At 36.5% G+C, this 21,522-nt stretch overlaps 1 protein-coding gene across 6 annotated transcripts in view; it reads right to left on the bottom strand.

Annotated features, from left to right (window-relative positions):
* ZMYND8 (zinc finger MYND-type containing 8) overlaps nucleotides 1–21,522 on the bottom strand; it is an 82,917-nt gene that overhangs the window by 29,997 nt on the left and 31,398 nt on the right. For 5 of the 6 annotated variants that reach the window (XR_011328652.1, XR_011328653.1, XM_069806014.1 and 2 more), the window contains exons 4-7: nucleotides 21,327–21,397; nucleotides 6,532–6,680; nucleotides 1,812–2,030; nucleotides 805–918 (exon numbers count right to left, since the gene is read on the bottom strand). Coding sequence is in view for 4 of the 6 variants with exons in the window: in XM_069806014.1 (XP_069662115.1) it covers nucleotides 805–918; nucleotides 1,812–2,030; nucleotides 6,532–6,680; nucleotides 21,327–21,397 (553 nt within the window). In the remaining 2 variants the exon portion in view is untranslated. The remainder of the gene's footprint in view (nucleotides 1–804; nucleotides 919–1,811; nucleotides 2,031–6,531; nucleotides 6,681–21,326; nucleotides 21,398–21,522) is intronic. The other variant, XM_069806023.1, reaches the window with a different exon arrangement.

The raw sequence follows: 21,522 nt of genomic DNA, 5'->3' as shown, positions 1-21,522 counted from the left end.
CAGCACGAGTTAAGACAACCCTTGCTAATTCATCACATTGTATTTTGATTTACTGTTATCTTCACACATGTGAAAACTAGGCAAAGCTTGCATGATGAAGAACAAGTGACCAGAATTGTTGAAACTTAGAAGAAAGAATGAGTGACTGGAACAGCTGAAACTTTGTGGCATGGTGATTTTGAGAAGTCAGTCTAAGACAGACACACAGAGATAGGTACAAGTTGGAGGAAAACCAATTCTACCTCCATGATAAAAATTCATAGAACAGCAGCCTCATATGGCATAAAATTTAATGCCACAGGTCTTCACCACATGGAGGAAAATTTCTGCAACATTTTAGAAGTATATGATACAAACAACTTTTGTGGTAAGAACAATTTCTACTAACAGGTAGAAGATAGGTTTTCAACAGGTATAAACAATAATATAAGAGTCTCTGTGCCTAGGGTTCCTGCCCATATAACTATACTAGTAAGAGATCATGTCTCCTCATTCCCCTTGTATCTCAGAGCCAGCACTGTCCACTTTCAGAGAGTGAGAAACTACCACGTCCCACTGGAAAGCCACATTGTATTTTCACTACACCCACTGAAACTACATCCAGAAGTTACATCCAGAAACTACATTTTAAATGCACTCCGCAACAGTCTATACAGCCTAAACTAATCTGTCTGTACTAGACAGGTGGTAGACAGCACAGAAGTGGTCACATACAATCTGACAAAATAAACAAGGTTCATAATCCACAAAAGGAAGCAAACCCCAGGATTATGACAAACATGAAAAAAAAAAAATCTTCCTTACCCCTGGCTGTTTCATTTTCTGTAGTGCAAACTTCAGTAAATATGATAGCTGTTCAATGGTGAGCATTGTCATAGCTTTACTCTGTGTTTCTATGCATTCTGCGACTGTGATTTTCTAAAAGTTAAGATTAAAAAAATATTTCGTCAGCAAACATTTCTAGGCAAATTCTTCTCTACTGAAACATTCTAGCATTCAAATGGAAGATAATAACTATCTTATAAGAAACAAAAAAATTCTGATGATGCAGTATATAAGTACTTCAGGTGCTTGTTTTACTTGTTTTTTGTTCTGGGTATGTTAATTAAAAAAAACAAAGGGAAAAAAAAAACAGGGGGAAATACCAGAAAATTCTCCATCGTTTTCGAGATCACGCAAAGTGAATGTGTGAATACATAAAATTCCCAAATACAATGCAGGTTCACAGCAATATGAACGAGTGAGGTCACCTGGGCTCTAATATAATATGTGATCAAAGAAAAACATGCGATTAACCCATTTGCTTTCATTAAAGATACTTCAATGCTAAGTATTCTATCCCCAGGAATCACTGGAGAGGAATGATTAAATTCTTCCTCAGCCCTGCAGAAAAAAAAAAAAAGTAATAAAATAATCACTTGTTTATGTAGGCCCTTACAGTACAATTTTTTTCTGCACTGCTGCAGAGCTGATCAGCCCACTAGAAGAAGCACAAGTTAAACTAGTCAAAACTGCAGAATGTTTTCAGAATTAGAGGTGCCTGATGAAGAGATCAGTCTTTGCAATGGTGCCTTCTCTAGAGATGGAAACAAAGGAAGTTGAAGACTTGTGGTAAGAAGGCAAACACCATGCAGGTACACACACAGAAAAAGTGGTGACACAGCAATGAATGCCTCCTCTTCTGTAAAAATTTTTCTGGTACCTTTCCCAAGAGGCAATATAGAAATAAATGAGAAACATTTCAGAATGCAAAATATCTCTGCTTATATCTCACAAACAAGAAAGAAATCCACTCCTTATATCAAACTAACCTCACATTCTGGGCAAAACCAATCCCCCTCTGGTTCCGCTGTCAGTTTCAGACACTTAGCATGATATACCCGAGGACAGAGTTCACAGCAGAGGACTTGGCCTTCCCGATGACAAACCCAGCAATAGAAATCATTCCGTCCATCCTGTGGTACAACATCAACAGGGTCTGTGGTGAGTGGCTGCTTCATATAGTAAAACGGACCATGTCTTAGTTCTGACTGAAATGTAGGCAAGAAAAACAGGTTTGGTTTCAAAACAAATTTGCATTTTTCAAATAATAATATTCATAATATATAAGCAAACAGCAGTTTACAGAGTTTGATTAACATTCATGCAAGCTCATCTTACTAATTGCACAAAATCATTCATAAAGGAGTTTACTTCTTATTCAGATGTCCAATACCAGTTTGAACTCAAGATTGAAAATAAATTTTTGTGGCAAGTGAGGGCATTGAGTGCAAGACATGCAATCCAACAAAAGTAAGTAAACATTTTTATCTTCAAGAAAGAAGTATTGCTATAGAAGGTATTAGGTCCTCTAAACTCAGAATTTCATGGGGCTGTGTAAGCTAAATACTAAGATATTTAGTGGTGGCTAAACCTGGAACAACTGAAGAAATTAGTCCTGAAACAAGAAGTTGAACACCATGCAAATCTGTCCTAAGTTGCAGTAGTTCACAACTTTGTACAACGAAGCAAGCCAGTCCTGATTTTGATTAATAAGGCAAACCGTAGAGTAGGATGACAAAGGAGAAAATTCACATCCTGAACAGCCACCTCTGCTACAGGACCAGGAACACTGGGAAAGATTTAATCCACCATTTATATGCTTATCAGAATTTAAGACTCACAATCTCTACTGGTTTGCCTGCACTAGAAAACAGTGTTAACTTTGTGAACTGTATGAACTAGTCTTCCACTTGAGCCCCAGACAGCTCAAAGATAACACAGCTGATGCCAAAACTCAAGAAGTGAAGAGCCTGGGTTGGCTAAAATGGGTGCCCAGATACCTTAAGCTTGTTAGATCAGCCTTGAAGAGCTGCTAACATTTATTGTAAAACTACATTCTATTTATTAATGACAAGGGAACTTAAGTTTTCTGTTTGGTATTAATTATAGGGGTGGTTTGCTGAGGAAAGCATGGAGGGAAACAATTTGAGTTTTAGGCAGTTTATTTACTGTCATTTTTTTGTTTGATGTAAAACCATTTCCTCATGACATTACTTGTAACTATCCAAATGCCTTTAGTTTGCAGAACCATTTTCTTTGGTTCTCAGGTAATTTTGCATGCATCCTACACCATTTACACATCTTCCAGTTCTTAGACCTGTGAGCTGTCACATGCCCACATGACTCATAGAACAGTGCAACCATATGCACGTTCCATACCTTTCCAGCATCCTGTACAAAATTAGTCACACACGGCATAAATTAATGTCACAAGAAACCACCAGCATGCCAGCTTGGACCACGATATTTCTAGATTTTTAAAGTTACAAAGGACAAGGTCTAATTATTTGCATGAATAGAGGACCTTCAAAGTCAAATTAGATGACACAGAAGTGACAACCCAGCTGAAGATGTTGTATCTCAAAAGATACACCAGAAGAGATTTCATCTGCAATTATCTAACACTGTGTATTTTAGGCAAAGGAAGGATGTTACCCACAAACATTCCCGAAGCATTCTGCTACCTAAAATGTTACTTGAAATTCTATCAGTTTTGGTGTTTTTCATTTTCTATTCTACAGATGATACGGCTACTAAATAGATACTGTGTTCCCACCACAGGAACGGGCAAAGTGTTATTTTCTGTACTTTCTTTATATATATATATATTTAATCATATAACATGACAAGACTTTCAGAAGGAAGGTTCTATGAGATCCTGTGGAGTAAGAGGGACAGCATAAGGCTTTAACTACATTTCGAATGCATTACTACTACCATCATTCAAACAGATACAAAGGCATATGGAAACCCAAAGCGAAGAAGGGAAAGTTGCAATTTACAGAGCAGAAACATGTTTTGTTTGCAGCTATATGCAACACAGCTGTGAGACCAAAATCTCAATAGTGTTTACGTGGAGATGCAGCTATGGGGCATTTCCTCAACTGCAGATAAAGGAAATTACCAGAAGAATTTAATACATATTCTGACTTTGAAGTGGTATAAGCAGTATATCCACACTAACTTCCTAAGAATCAAAGATACTGCTTTAAGACAAATACAAAACCTGTGAAAATATTCCACAGAAATCAGCTCATAACATCCAAATTGAAGAGAAATCTGTTCTTGCTAGAGCATGAGAGGAATTTATTTTCTGTAAAAAAGGTTCTGAGACTCAAAGAAGACCCAAACAACAAAACTAAAGGACTGAAAATGAATGATTCAACTGCATCAAAGGACCTTTTCACTTGTTCTAATCAGAGTAAAATATTTTAAGAGTTTAAATTTTAACAGTTTTGAAAGAAAAGCTTTTTCTCAACTGTTTCACAACTAGCCAATTCAAGCTCAAATAGGTGGTAGCTTGTTTTAAAGTCGTTATTAAAAAGTTAAGACTTGTAGAATGACACAGAAAACTGAAGAAAAAAGGAAAGTATTGTAGTGCTGTTTTGGGGAGAAAAAGATCACTATATCTATTGTTTAAATTAATGTTGAAGCTAGTATTAAAACAAGCTGACAACTTCAATTACACTATTACTGACCAATTAAAGTGTCAGAAGTTCCTGATTTTTAACCTGTCTTAGCTACATTCTACAATTCCATAATTCTTTCCTGGTATTTCAATATTTTAAATACCTGTTGGCACCATTCTGAAGATCTGTTACTGCATCCACAACATGTAATACGAAGCTTCATGAAACTATAACTTTAGTAATGGTATCTTGAAATACTCAAATATTAAAACACTTCATAATGTAGAATATTAAGTTAGGTTTCCAGTGATGTTGTCATACCTCAAAATGGATTTATCAGCCAATCAGAACCACAACTATCAGCTATATTATACTACATTAAACTTGAAACTTAACCTGAAAGCAAAACAAGTAACTGTGCTTAGCTCACATCTGTTCAGCAGTAAAATAATCTTCAACGACTCCTGCTACCATATAGACCAGAATTTTGCACCTACTTTAGAAACAACAATCTTCAGGCATGCCCATTTCAAATTTGACATGCAAGAAAACATTAAATTAAAAACAACTTGCAAAAGCTAAACAAAACTAAACACATGGTATTTTCTCGCTAACTTGTAACAAACAGAGCAAAATAAGCAAGTCTGATTGCTTTTCTTCATTAGTTATACAGCTTTATTCTATCCTGTAATATTTCAGGTCTGAGATACCTGGAAAACAGAAAAGGATTTACCGAGGGGAACGTATCAGGTTCAACAACTGCAGTTGTGTTTTCACATATGTTTTTAAATGCATGAATAAAAAGTGGAAATTAGTACCCTAAGATTCAATTCCACTGTTTGTAAAATTATCTCTACACTGCACAGTTAGAAGCTCAGACTTCAGTGGGGCAACATCTCCGCAGTAAATGTCCAGGATGTAGAGGAATTTATACAGCCTGCAGTGAAGCTCAGTAAAAGCCAAACTGACCACATTAAACTAGTGCAAGCATGCCTACACATGCTATTACTAGACCTCCCAATTATCCTTAAATAAAATACACTTGACACAGTAAGACTGTTCTCTATCAAGCCCTGATTTATTCAAAGTCTTTGTTTCAGGACAACTGCACTGATTAGGAATTTCATTTTCTTTCTTAACCAGTGCAATTGTACCAGGATAATATTTAATGTGGATGCTGTTAGACCAGCAAAAAGTGCTTTAAACTCTCAGAACTTAATCCTGTATTTATATGATCCTGGCAAAAAACATTGAAAAATACACAGACATGTCATTATTAAATTAAATGAAAAACAATTTCAGTAAGGCTAAAGACTGCTTTCATGTAATCTCCTCCAAGATGATGCAGATGCTTTACAGTATTTGTTATTCAATACACTTAATATAATTCTTTCACTTGCATCATACAATGAATCAGAAATTGTCGAAGTCTTCTGGAGTCAAATTCTTTTAAGAACTGCAACAAATCCTATAAATTCAGTATTCAGAAGACACTGAAAATAAGGTTTCAAGCATGGAGACTGAAAAGTACTGTCAATGTGACCCTTTGATTTAACTCATTTGGTAGGAGCGTACACTGCCCAGCAATTTAAAGGAAGGGGAGGGAATCTGAAGAGTACCAAGGAAGGAGCTGGACTTTTGTTAATAATTAGCAGTAGGACTAAAAGCAGATGAGGGACTTCCACTGACATTATGAGATCCTTCTTAATTTAGGATATTACGTCACTGAACATTTCCTTTTAATGGTTTTAATTAATAACAGCTATTACTGTTGTTGTGGTTACAATCCTTCACAATCCTTTTGTTAAAAATTGCATTTATTGGTTATACATTGTATTAGCTTTATGAAATCAAACAGCAGGACACAGATGGTCTTTCTCATACAGATGTAAAATAAAAATAAAAGAATATCCAAATGCAACTTATAATGACACCTCCTACACCCACTGCATTCAAAAATGAATATCCACTTCTGAGAGTACAAAAATGGAGCTTCCTAAAGAGGAGAGAGCTCCTGTAGCTGTCTCTACATCCCTCACTGTTTCATATTCTAGCATAACAAGACCATGACTTCTCTTACCTGCTCTTTATTATTACTGTTCAATAGACCAGGTTTCTTTTTCTTTTTTATAGGACTTGTTGATGCATCTTGTGGCGAGTGACCATTAGAGGAATGTGGAGGGCTGGGAAATTTCCTTTTTTGTGCTGTGCGTTCAGCAGAGCCAGGATCTATAACAGATGCAAACAATATGGTTGAAGAGTGCATTTCAATGAAAAACATTCAAATGAGGTTATGGTTTGTCATTCACACTCCTTCACTGAACAGAATAAAAATTCTCTATTGCCTTTCACCTAGTCACTCACAAAACTGGAAGCACAGACTTGCTAAGCAATGCCACTGTTAAGTGAATTCTCAACTCTCAACTCAATTCAGTAATTTAGACTAACATTAAATATTCTTTTCCTTTTCCCACAGCATTCTGGCCATTCACCTCATCTCAAATTCTGGTATCTTATAAAGTATAACAACAGTTATGTCTGTAGTTTAGCAGAGCGCTATGCTAATTTATGTCATACACTTTAAAAGCAGAGAAACAACATTAACAACAGTTCCTGACAGCTTCATTCAGGTAATTTAGGAACATAAGCAACAGAAGTTAAAATCTGGCAAGAGGAAAGTCAGTCCTCATCATTTATTTCTCATACTTAAATAAACTTATTGAAGTAGAAATAGAAAAAATTAAATTGTCGTATCGTTTGGAAATAAATATGCTACCTCAAATACTTAGTAATCTGTAGTACCTGCTAAATTGGATTGTATAAACATAAAATTAAGACAAGACTCCCAGTCAAGTAGTAACCTTTGACAGCAAGATAGAGCAACAAACAGAAAGTGACCTAACTTTTCAGTGTCTCCCACAGTCAGAGCTCTCACATTCAACCAAGCAAATTACAAGTAATAAGTCACAGCTTCCATCTATGCCTGAAGTTACTATCCCAAGTAACAAAGCTGGCAGAAGGGAGTGTGTGCCTGTGTCTCAGCTGCTCTAAGTCACGGATTTTCATCTTAGTCTAAACTCATCACACGAGCAACAAGTAGCCCTGGTGGCTCTGAACTGCATTTTATGAAAACACACACAAAATTCTTTAAAAAATTAGAAGGAAATTGAGACACAGCTCTACCAAATGAATACCTATTATGATGATCTTCATGTGTGCTTCACTCCTCCAATTATGCTAAATTATTTTAATTCTTCAAAGATTTTTAATTCATCTTTCTTTACTTGGTCACTGTTTTGTGTTCATTAGAATATTCAGAAGGAATTATTTACAGCCTTAAAAAAATCAATACACTTTAAAAAAAAAAAAATCACTGACAAGCTCATCAGAAATGTCTGAGGTAAAAATAAGAGCATTTGCAACTTCATTTTCTCAGAACAAAATTTAAATGATTCCTAATGAATATGGAATGCTCAGCTCAATTACAAAGAACTTACTGACATTTTTCAAAAGAAATAAGTGTGCCATCAGCTGTAATAGATAATCATAGAACAGTGAAATGATCTTGACAAAATACAAGTGAAAGTTCAACAGAGTTGGTTTTACACGTTTAATTTTTCCTTAAGCTTTTAATGCATGCAACAAAACAAAATGACAGATAAAACCATAGGGATCAGAAGTCATCAATATCAGAGAGAAACAACTGAACTCTCCCCAAAGTCATTCCCATATTTTCAATCCCCTACTCACACGTGCTAGTGCAAATGTTTTGTGGCTGCACACTAAACAATTCAGTAATAAAACCTGTCTAAAAAATAACTTTTATCTGAGTAATTTTTTTCAATAACCCCATTCACTACACAGCCACACGAACGCGTGTAATGCATTCAGCAAAGCAGTTATACTGGATGGGAACATGTAGCGAGAAGGAGAAATGCTGCTTTTGGTATTAATGCTGCCTTAAAGTTTTTTCTGTCAAACAGTTTTTGGCAGCTATTTGACAGAAGCCAGAGGCAATCAAACTGCTGGTTGCCATGATCCTATATCCTTTACCTCCTGGATCCATATTCTTGCCTTCCAGGACTCACTGGGTGATGGACTGAGCTGTCTCAAGTTGCCAAGTCACGAAAACCTCACTGAAACACTTCACCTGAAGTCTCCAATGAACATCAGAGGTACAAGAACAAGAAGTAACTGGATCAACTTATCAGAGCATGTCCATTCTCAACAGATTTAAATTAACTATAAAAAGGTCCACCAAAAAATACTGAAAGTTCCCCAAATAGATAAATACTGAAAACCACAGCACTAGACTATTTCACATAGGCAGTGGACAAACACCTTTCTCCCACAAACACCTCCCAGTCTGACTTTTAACTATTTATTGAACGAGACAGTTTTGTTGAACTACAACATTCCTCTCAAGGAATGATTTTAACACATTTAAGGAGTCTTGCACACAATGTAGCCACTGACACTTTCTCATTAGACAGTCTAACAAGTGAGCTAGTAAAACACAGTTTAGCTTAAAACTGTATTCGGAATAATACCCTGTCAAATTGAAAAGTAACACTGAATTGCATTCAAAAGTAAGATAATTTGTCACATGGCACAAATCTTAGAGGTTCTATGGCACAATGAAGAAACTGGATTACATTTCTACATGATTTCTGCATTTTGTGCAAATGTGGAGGGGAAACAGTCAATAAGGAAAAATAAAATTGGCTGCAATAATGATTTGCACAAATGGAGATAAGATTAACAACCTATGCACTTTAAATAGAAAAAAAATATTTGGAACAATAGTTGAGCATGAACTGACTATGGAAGAAATTACTTTTTTCTGTTGTGAAAAAGGCCAAACAATACTGATGTAAAAATAGGAGCGATACATATGATGTAATCTTGATGTTAACCTTGGAACACTTGCATATATGTTTAAGTTTATTGAAAATAATGTATTATTTAGTGGAAAGAGCAGAACAATGTCAAGAAGCCACACACTTAGTAACATAGCAAAACATTTTGAAAAAATATTCTCAAAAAAAACTATGATCCCACAAAAACTTACTCACGATGCAAGCTCAAGAAGTATTCTGAAAAGATATTTCCGGACTAAATTGCATTTCAAGAACATATGCTACTTACATGTATGGAAGAAAATATAAAGAAAGATGGAAATGGTATAGTGGAAGAACTTCTCCTATGCAAGAAATGTTGCACTGGTCTACATTAATTTGTGAAAATGCCAATCTTACCTACTATCATCAGCATCATACTTTTTTCAGATGGGTCCAGAAATATGAAAGATGCAATTGTTACCTAATCAGCTGTAAAGTTACCATTTTTTTCAGTTCCTGAAAGCTCTGAAATTTTTTCTTCCCCAAATATATAACCGCACAGAAAAAAGCAGTGGTTTTGACTTCTTTCTACACAATTCTACGGAAAACGTGGTGCTATATGGTGACTTCTGATTGACCAAAAGCTTGGTAACGTGTGTCAAGATAACGATAAAGAAAACTATAAATAAATATGAAAAACATATGATAAGATAGATGGAAGAAGATATAACTGAAGGAGGGAAGAGAGATGTAGAAGCATTTGCCCATCCTGAGTTGTATTCATCTAGAATAGCTGCACCAGGCTAACACCACATGTAATTTCAACAATCCTAGGAAAAGTGTCTGCCACTAGAGTTATGTAGGCACAGCTATTTCAGCAGTGCTGCCTAGCAGAAATGTAGTGTTGGCTCTCAGACAAACTTTTCTGTTGACATAAGTTATAAAATTTTGGCAAAATGTAGTTAAGCTGGTTTAAATAAACAAACAAAAACTTTTCATGTTTTGAGTTTTCTTCGACACTAAGAAATGTGATTTTTTTTTTTTTTTTCCTTTTCACCCCTCCCCTTTTATACTTGTAGGCAGCATTTAGGACTAGTTATATTCTTACATGCCTAGGCTGAACTAAACCAATACAATGTGTCGGAGACCATTATTGTTACTTGTTTCAATTCAAGCAAATCTGCCTCCCACCCCATTTAGGCCAAAATTTAGATTGATATGACAATACAAAGAATTGCCAGGTAAGGTATGTCACCTAAAAGTGTGAAAAATGTAATGTCTGCCTCCTCCAATCCTTAAGCAATTATGACAATAAAAATCCTAATACAGGTACAACCATGCTGACAGAAGACTAGGGGTTTGTTTTCAGTTTAGCTAATTATGCACAGAAGGTGGCAGAAGAACTCCTTTGGCTGGCATACACTTCATACATCCCAAGAGAGCTGAGCCAGTACAGCCACCCTGGAAGGAACACTGCAGCATCAAGTGTCAGCTAAACCAAACCCCACAACTTCACCAAAGCAACCAAACCTAAAACCAAAACAAGCTCTGAATTCTATGGGGTTTTTTTTCCACTGAAGTAGAATGGAGCTTATTCAGCATGGGAACTCTTTGCTTTCAGAGTGATCAGCAAAACCACCATCACATCATGTATTTTCTCATCTTTCCATCATCACATGGCTCAGAACAGCAAGCACAATATAACACTTTGTTTCTTTATTATAATTTGCAGTTCTCAACAGAGACTTTCCATATATACCTAAAGGCAGTCATAAATAAACTACTCTTACTGTGAAGTGCTGACCATGCCTTAATCCTTGTTTTCCCAATGCAGAGAGATCTGCAGAATTGTCCCTCTCTACCGCAAACAACTTCCTCAAAGTACTCGCAAGGACCTCTGAGCCCGAGTTTGTCTCCAGCAAATAAAGCCCTCACCGTAACTCACTGAAGAGACTTAGACTTTTATTTCCAGACTGTACACATGCAGACACAGCTTAAACAAGGGGAGTAATAGGAGAGTATAGTTTTCTGTCCTTTGGCTTCCGTTTCTTACTCCCAGGCACAAAGCTGCCACCAGTGGAGCACACCAGTTTCCTTTCAGCTCTTCAGCCTCAGATTGTGAGGATTACAAAGAAGGTGCCCATGACACTGCACATTGTGCCTTGGCTCTAAGTATGAAAAAAGAAAATCAGCTGTAAAGTTCCTCATCAGTGGCCTGCCCCCATAATGTGATGCTTCTCACTTTTAAATGTTGTTTTTTCCTGAACTAACTGATTAAGGGTCAGGAAAAGGGTTAAACTGTTTTTATCTAAACCAGAACTGAATTACAATTCCGTCACAGCCAAATCCAAACTATACTTCAACAGAAAAGGTACTGATTCAATACCGATTAAACCAAATGATCACACAGACATATATGCTCGGTGAAGTGATTTCAAAAAAATACTTAAACTAGTGTAATTTTCTTCTGTGGTTCACACCTGAGCATACTAGGGATTTTCAAATAAACTAGTGGTGACTCACAGACAACATACAAAAACTGACCTGAAAAACACCTTTTTTTTTTCAGCTTGCAAATTATTGAAATGTACAGAAACTTTCTTGAGGCAATGTAAGACATAAATGGAAAAATTAAGGAATAAGCAGGAAAACAGCAATGCACAGGCATTTTCTTTCAGATTTAGTTGTGCTAGTGGAATAGGCTAACGTCTTTAACTACCACTATATGTTGTCAACTTATGAATCTGTGAGAGACCTAATAATAGAGCAATCTTTTAATTCAGTTCACGTAAAATAAGAATGGTAGCACCTACTTAAATTGAGTTATAGTTTCTAATTCTAATTAAGATAAAAAATGCTCAAGTTGCATTTTGTGTGAATTTCTTTCAACAGCAGTGCCCCTTTTAGCCCACACTGCTGCTTCTTCCTCCTTGGCTCTTCCAGCTTTGTTAGCAGAGTTTGTGTAGCTGAGCTGTGAACCGGATCAAGAAATTGATCCCTGATAAAATAACCAGTCAGGAGGAAAGCTAATTTTTAACCTGGATCACTTCCCCAATGTAGTTTAACCTAGTATGTATTACTTGAACAAAGTGAAACAAATCTAAAAAGAAAGAACAAAAAAGACCAAATTTAAACTATGCAAGAACTTGGTGACTAGAACAGTTACTTAGGAGGTGGATTCAAGTTTCTGCTCCAAAAAGGAACAGCAAGAATTTGTGTGAACTCTTCTATGTCAAGCAAGTAATTTTAAAAAGGTGTTTAATGAGCAAGAATGGTCTCATTTTGGAGAGCATCTCACCATGCCAGTTTGTCACCAGTTAGCACATACCCCTGCAATCTCCCTGCTTCTTCTACAAAACTCCTATCATATACTGAGCAAGTCAACCTGAATCAAACTTTTCAGATAGGCATCAATTTGTGCACCCACCCTTTCTAAGTGAAAAGACTGAGATCACTTGCAGTTACTCAGCACTCAGAAGGTTAATAAGAAATGAAACACTCTGTGTACTAAATGAAGGGCATTACAGTACATTAATAAATGAACATTTCATTGATAAACCAATCGTACTAATGAATTAACTTGTCAAGCAACCTTACTCCACTTATTTCTTGATTTTTAAGTGTGTGATTTTGCTTTCTTAGCATTATGTCAAAACTGTGTTTCCAGTGCAAATGAAAACACAGACACCTGAAGTAACTTTTAAAATTCTCATTAAAAGTTACCAGTTTTTACATCACTAGGTTATTATTAATTGCTCTGTTATGTTGCCAAGGTTGACATAAGCACCTATGAGTGCTCTCGCAAACCATCCATTGGGGAACAACACGCTAACCTGAGCTTCACCTAAAGTTTAAAATCTTTCTTTCAGTATTCCATCATGCGACTAAAGGATGAGTAACTACTGCTCCCAGGAGACAGACTAAAAAAGCATACTTAAAACCTAAAGCAACTTAATGTCATACTTTATTACTATTTTAGAAGTCAATTTTATGTGATGGTAATACAGTTTTTAAGCAGATAAACTATGATCGTGACTTACTATGTTTAGCTTAGAAAAAACTATAAAAACCAACCAAACAAAAGTATGTTATTGTATATCAGGGATCTTGTCTTGCTGCAGCATATGGGGCATAGACCACAACCATACCTTCTATGTTCTACACATTGCCAAGTGCTGTACTGTGAGCATTCAATAGCAATGATCCCTGACAACTAATTGAGAAGTCTCATTTTTCTCAACGGAAGCAGGTGCCAACTCAGAAAATGTGTAAAAGTTAAATGTTTTCCTTGCTTTTCCCATGATACCCAGATGTAATTCTTCCTGAAAACAAGTAACATCAACATGCCTTACTGTAAGAACACAGCATAAACTGCTTAGTACCAAAGACTTATTGCAGTGACATCTTACATCCCCTTATGCCCTCCTTTCCATATACCTTTTTTATTTTTAATTTAAAAACTTGCTTAAATTAAATGCAAAGGAATTCCAGACTAAAACCAAAATGAAATAGTGTCTACATATGTATTTCTAAGCATCTATTACACTTGCATTAGTTTCTCTACCAGTAAGGCCCTAATGAGAGCTGAAATCCACAGCAAGTTACGCAGATCTAAGTTAAGGCTTCACAGTACCCTTCCACAGATACACTCTCTTCCCTTTTCCTTTCTCTAGCACTTTTATTTGTTCACCCAGGAAGCAAGATGATTTAAATAACCGATATGGCCAAAACAAACAAAAACTTCAAAAATTCATTTCAGCTGATTGGCATACCAACAAGTCCCAAAGTTGACAGCGCCAGTATAAAGAAAAAGAGTGGAAATGTGGCTGACAAAGGAGCATGCATGGCAGGTCTGACTTAGATCAGCATATATTGCCTTAGTGTTGCATCCTCAGTGCAATGGGTAGCAAGCCAATTAAGAAAAGCCTGAGTAAATCAGTCTTACTATACATCATGATTTTCAAATTCAACCTTGCAAAAAGGTTAGGCAAACAAAACAAAAGCTTTCGCAATAAGTATGGAAACTGCAGTATAAAAGCTTTTTACTGTAAGCAAAGAATTACCCTTTCTTTTGAGCTGGTGTGGAAGGGAAGAAAAGTTCTGCATTTCAAAATAAAGCTCAGACAATCAAAAAAATTATCTTTATCTTAACTACATCAAGTTTACTATACTTTCATAAGAGTATTAATTATTCAAGTTCTGTACCTAATTTTCTTATATTTTAAATACATGTTCTACGAAAAATGAGCTGTAATAGAGTGGCTATATCTACGCTTGTAGAACAAAACTCTTCTGTTCTGGACATTTTCAGAAATTGAGAAGAGGGGAAGTCAGAAGCATGTTTGTTTAAACAGTAAAAAAACCCCAACAAAACAGAAAAACAACCTTTTCAACGTGAGTTGTGATAAAGATGGTAAAATTAGCAGTCATTTTGGTTTTCCAGGAGCCGGAAACAGCAATGTATTTTTTCAGTGAAAGCATTATTTTAGTCTTCCAGGAACAGTATTAGATATCAGTACACTGAGACTTAGTTACACCAATAAGTTTTCTGTGATGTAAGTAGGTTTTTGATATCTCAATGTAAGTGGGCCAATATGCAAAATTCTGAATAAGGTTTCCAATTAGAAACCTAGTGAATTGTTCTATGCAAGTTAGACACTTGGCAGAAGTGTCACTTAAACCGAGCCAGCCCAAGGCTGCTTCTGTTAACATTAATTCCCAATCCCATGCTATCCCTTTTATTATGACACAAAAAGTTCTGCCAACATTTGGTGAACCATATCAAGGAATTAAATTAGATTAAATGTAACAGAACAAAAGAACAAAAATTTCATGAAAGCAGTTTCATAAAGAATCCATTTTATGGCTGTAAGAAACAGCTAGGCTAGCTTAAGAAAGAAGGCAGCATGAGAGAAGGTACAAGATACAAAGGTGACTGAAGACTGCTTAAGCTGCCACTACCCCACAGAAATTTGTAACTATGCCTTTAGAAGGAACAATAACAAAAACAGAAAACTGACTTCCACCTAGGCTGTCACTTCTCTCTTCTTTCCTCCTCCTCAAAAGCTCTAAATGCATTTACTTTAAATGGTGTTGAGGGAAATCAATGAAGAATTCTGAGAGAAAAAGGAGCAACAGTAACTCCATTGTCAGCATCATTACAGTCTGATTTGATAGAACAGGCTTCAATTAATAATTTATATTGATTCGAGAACTGTGAAGTCTCCCAATTATATTTATTACCCTGAATGGATGCTAATAGATTTAAGATTTTTCAAATCCAATACCTATAGTACTATAGCAAGCTTAATTATCTTCAAAACACTTAACAAAATCATGGATAAATCTGTTAGAACTTATACTCAACTCTGAGGCATTTTAATCTTATGACAGATTTTTGAAATATGATGCAGTTGCAATCAACCACTAAAGCCCTGTTTACATTCCAGAAACTTCAACTGATGCATTTAATCCAATCCAGTTGCTTAATGTAATAAATAACAAAGGTTAGCCATGGTTGTGTAAATCCTGATGAACTCCTACTACATTACAATTTTACAGAAGTACAAAAAGACAGTGTTGCTTGTTTCTTCATTGTAGGACTTTGGAAGATAGAGAAAAAGAAACACTTCCCAACAACTTGCAATGTGTAAGCTGATTATAAACTAGAGCCTGGCTGTAGGGGGACTTGCTGCCCGAAGGCAGTCCTGAAGACCTCCTGTTGATTACTAAGTAACAAGGGCTCTGCACTAGAGATAAAAGCCTCGGGCTGCACTACTATTCAGTGGAGGATTCTCAAATCACGTTTCACATCGGAGTGAGAATCTCATCTCTGTGATTAAATACTTGGTATCACTGCAATGAAAGTTGATACACAATATACTATTATGATACTGTTACAAAATATATAATGTATTCTGGAAATCCCATTTTACTAGTCATTTTGCATTTATATTCATAATAACTGAACCTGTTACCACTGAGAGAAGCCCCTAAGGCCAAAGCCTTCAACACAGACCTGCAGCTATGCAAAAGCTGTAAAAGTCAGAGTTCTCACCATTAAGCAGTAGTGTCTCAGTATATTATTTTATGACAAGCTAAGAGCTGTCACTGATGGGAGCAAGTCTGCTCCTAGCAATGACATCTGTCCAACTCCCTAATAATCTGGTTCAGGGAGATAAGCAGGTAGAAAACTAATTCTATACCCAAGACCTTAACTGACTCAGAAGAGGGCTGGCTAAGAGCCAGCATAGATGTAAAGGCAATATAAGAGATATATGACTGATGATGGGAAGAAGAGAGTTAAAGAGCTCCTTTTGACTAGTCACTCAACAGTCAATGGTTACAGTACCAGCTGAAACATACATGGAAGTCCATCCACCACCACAGCTAACTACTGTTGGCAGGTAAGTGAGATAAACTAGCAGAAAACTAACCTGAGAATTAAAATAAATAAATAAATAAATTCTTCCAGGTTAATAGGATAAAAAAGCCCAGTGGAGAGTTCACTGCTGTCCAAAGAGAACAAGCACAAGTGAAGACAGAACTGCACTAAACAAATAAGTTTGTTATGCTCCTCTGGAACCACAACCTGGAAATACTCAGAAAATTCTCCAGAAAGCCTTGCAAGCCCCATCTTGAAATATTTAATAAACAAGGTTAAGAAGTAGGCCATAGGGCTGGAACAGAAATATAACAAGATGTTTGTGTCAGACATGTTAATGTATCATATGCAGAGGACAAAATATTATAATAATCTAATCCATGGCCTTTCTCCTTTGCTAAACAGCAATCCTCTGTTGACTCTATTTTATGTTTTTGGACTCTCTCATGTTTTTGTATTCTCTTTAAGCTGTCATTTCCCATTTCCAGTTCTCAGATGCCTTATGCCTTCTTGTTATGATCAAGAGAGTGGTGTATTATAAAACCTTTACTAAAGCTGCACAAGCACAGCTTATAAGCAGATCTAAATTATAACTGCTACAGTAACTCTACTCCCCTTTCCCACCTCACCAGAGGCCTGTCCCCACAACTTTTTACAGACAGGCACTTGTGTGTAATAGTAGGATTAATCAGTTCATTATCTAGGCAAAAACTAATACTACAAAAAATGATCATTTTTCTGCTACATCAGCTGCTTGATATAGTTTACTATGCAACAGCATAAGCATCAGTGCCAGCCTGAGGAGAAGGATAGAAAAATGCAGCTGAAGATGAGCGTGTAGGGCTGCATAGCTCTGACCACAGCTATAGACTCACTCTTACATATCACATTATAAAGCATAAGAAAGAAGTGTCAGCTATGGTTTTAAGCTCTAGCTTCATTACAGCCTAACCCTATCTAAATGCTTGCTAACAAAGCTCTATACTTCCTGTACCCAACTGGTATATTCGTGCCCTCTCTCTTACACCAGTTCTGGCAGGCTACCAAGCCATTTCAGCACACTAAGCTAGTAGAAATCTATTCATGTTTTATGGTTCAGTTAGTTTCCTGCCAGCTTAGGTATGGAAGGAAGTGGATAAAACTGCTACAGCGAGCAGTCTGACCAGCTTAGGCTGCTTTGAAACCACCACCTTACTTAAACCAAGCTATTCAAAGGCTATGTTAACACCCTTGTAACAGACTAAACAATGCATGTTTCAGCTTAGCTTAAACTGAACTGGAATTGATTTATAACAATTAAAATTAAACTGCTTATGCGAAAACAAGAATGAATGTTCATGAAGAGGTCTCCATCAGGCTAATTGGTTTTAATGCAATGTAATTTATTTTCCTACAACTTTCTTTAAACATGGCCTCACAGGAGCTGTACAAACTGTAGCAGAGCAAGCCAGGTTACAAACTTGCAGCATATCAGCTTCTCCAGGACAAGTGTGAAGTTATACAACATCATTGACTGATCTCCTGCACAGGCTTCTCAGACCATCAAAAAACCCAAATAAACCAAGAACAGCTGTATGCTTCCCTTAAGGGTTTGTCTATATAGGGTCAGCTTCCTCATCTACATCCTTTCTAAAACACACAAAGCAAAATTCTGAACAAGATTAATGTTACAAGAGGAAACATTGTTGCCACTATCCTACCAGTTCAGAACCTTGCTGCACTTTTTCTGCCCTACACAAGAGTATAACCGTTTTAAAACTCCAGTTTGTGACTTCTCTGCTGCAGAAACACTACACAACTAACAGAGAAACTTGTCTCAATCCAAATAACAGAATTCCAGAAACATTCATTTTAGCAGGACTATAATATGGCCAGCTCTTGGCAGATGATATTTATGACCGTTTTACGTTCTATGCAAAACTACATATTCAACTAGTACAAAGTTCTACCACTAATTCATAGATTAGGTTGGGAATACAACAAAGCAAGATGGCTTACAGGCAAGTCTCAAGATTTCTTTACAAACCACATAACTTCTTCACTGAAAAAAATATATACCTGTAGGGGCTTGGGGTGGGTGGTTGTTATTCTTGCCCTTAGAATGGTGATGGCATGGGTTTTGTCAACATACATGTCAAATTTAACAAACCAATTAAAGCAAATCAGTATCTAGTTAAATATCAATTCTATTGTTATTCAATTAATTCAACCTCTCTTAAGTTTTATCTTTACTATGGTGATGTACAAAAGCCATTCAGATCACTCTCACTGGTGTTTAAAACACTAAGAGTCCTACTGTGTACAAACCAGTCACTGACTTCCACGCAATGACAGCTTAGGCCAATCTAAACTAGCACTGTGATGATCCTGTCTTTATCTTCCAAACCACTCTCCTTTCAATCACTACCAGAGCTTGCCTATGAGCTGGTTCAAGGAGTTGTATCAACAGTAAATTCACTCAGTATAAAAACGTCTTTTTCTGCCAGGTTAACTTCCTCTGAATTGACCAAAACCCACAAAGCAAGGGGAGCTGCAAGATCACGTGGCTGAGATGGTTGGGAGATTGAAGACTGACCCTTTCAATAACCACAAGGTATTAAATCAGCTCACTGTCCTGGGAAACTTCATCTTAACCCTACAAAAAAAAGTTAAAACTTTCCTGCGGGCTTAATTCATTGAAACAGTACACCTTGAGGTCAGACCAGCACTAGAACTAATGTAAGGGAATTGCAACTTTTTTTATGGACCATACACCTGTTTCTGGGCTGAGTAAAGCAACAGAACTAAAATGCAGACATCTACATAAATAGGTATCAGACTCATAAATTACTTTTAGACATTTGTAGGGTTTGGCGTTCGGAAGATCTCGCGATGTCACGGAAAGACAGAGGGTTAGTTGCAGCCTTATGATGTGTCTGTAATCCCGCCTACCCTTGTTAGTATAAAAGGAATTAACTGCGCAATAAAAGGCGGAAGTTGGTGCTCACACTGTGCGTGTTATCTGTCTCTTTCCCTGGTCCGGGTCGACCAGTGGTCTAATCGTGGCACCTTGATATGTAGCGAACGCTACATACATTGATTATGTCAGAGTGACATATGTAACAGTTTACCTCACTTGATGCATGTGAAATTCTTATTAGTATTAATATGTGTGCCAAACTCTTTCTAAGGAGAAATGAAGGTGTATCTAATAACCCCCACTGTGTCTTATATCGAGTTCTCATACTCACCAAACTCTTTCACAAACAAACTGGTAACTCAATCAGCAGAAAAATGTTTCAGTTTTTAAGTTGGTTAGAAAGTTCAAGTGGCTGGGATCTGACCAGCACCACAAAGGATGTAAGCAGTGGGAGTACAAAGCTGGGAGCTTATCCCACTCAGCAGCAATCATTAAAGCAACAAAAAATACTTTACTTTCTGCTGGCTTAGAAAACTGAAATACAGAGATAAGTAAACATTGAAAGCAGTCCAGTGATGGAGACTGACATGCAAGATCAGAAGCAGAGAAGGGAGAAAAAGGACAGGGAAAAGGAGCAAAAGGAGCAAGTAAATCTCTTCTGAGCTGTGAGATCATATGTACTACTTCATCTAACCACACCATGAGAACTGAAACAAGAAATTTACTGTCTGTTAGTACAAATAAGACCTAAATGCAAATTTATAACCATGTTATCTACCCAAGCTACCTCATTAAAAAACAAAGGAATGCAGATGATCTGTGCCATGCTTTCAAGACAATTACACCTGCACATTCAGACTTAACTAGACTTATGACTCCTGTAGTAGAAATGTGAAGAGTAAGTGGGTATGTGCCAGAATTTACAAAAGGATGGTAGTACCCATTGCTGTCCTTTTACAGAAATGGCTTTCAAGTAAACTGAGATGCAAAGTCAGCTGCAATTACAAAAAGAGATGGACAGACAGCTGGCAGTCAATTACAATGAACTGGAGTAAACAATTACATGCAAGTATTCTGACTGAAGGGCATTTCTGTCCCCCCACTCCAAATAACAGTTGGAATATGTACACTGATATAGACGGTTACGTATCTGGCTTTCTTTATACTGAGAGATAACATCATTTGCCTGTAGTAACTCATTCATAGGGAATACTCCAGAAACAAGGACGACAGAAATTTTCAGTCACCTGCAATTCCACCACCAAGTTTAACTCATATCAGGAATGGATATGTAAACGTCCATGAAATACATACTGCTCAGGGAACCAGTTTTTATGAAAATAGAAATGTTACTGTTCTTCTTTATTCTTATGAAAATTACGATTTGTTACTGTAGGAAATATTACCTTATTATTACTACTACTACTATTTTATCCTACACTGCAAATCTAAAAATACTTTAAAGTAAGCCATGATAAGCAAGATGATACAAGAGGCTGATGTTTTTTCATAATTAAACCCGAGGTAGTTATTCATAACGCAAAAAATAACAATGGAGTGTGTGGGGGTGAGGTTTGACATATAATGAAACCAAGCAAAAATTAAAACACTCTCTAACATACAATAGCCCTTGTAAAAAATACAATGAGTCTTGAGTCTTCACTCAAGAGTAGCTTCATGGTAGATTACACAGTTTCACTATCCTGGTTTACAAATATGTTGTAGAACACAGATGAAATATTCCTTCTTACCTTTGGATCGAGTGGAGATATCCATCCCCTCCACCACCTCCTGCTCTGCCTTTATTTCCTCTTCAGCCAAGCTGCAGGATTCAAAAAGGTGAATTAGAATTGTATTATTCCCATGTGTAACTTCATGTATAGAAGTTCAACATAACACTGTCAAATACAACTATATTAAAATTTCTGATGAAATGAAAGGTCTTCT

Source organism: Haliaeetus albicilla, chromosome 2, assembly GCF_947461875.1.
Source record: "Haliaeetus albicilla chromosome 2, bHalAlb1.1, whole genome shotgun sequence".
NCBI lineage: Eukaryota > Metazoa > Chordata > Aves > Accipitriformes > Accipitridae > Haliaeetus > Haliaeetus albicilla.
This window is presented reverse-complemented; position numbering and strand designations above follow the sequence as displayed.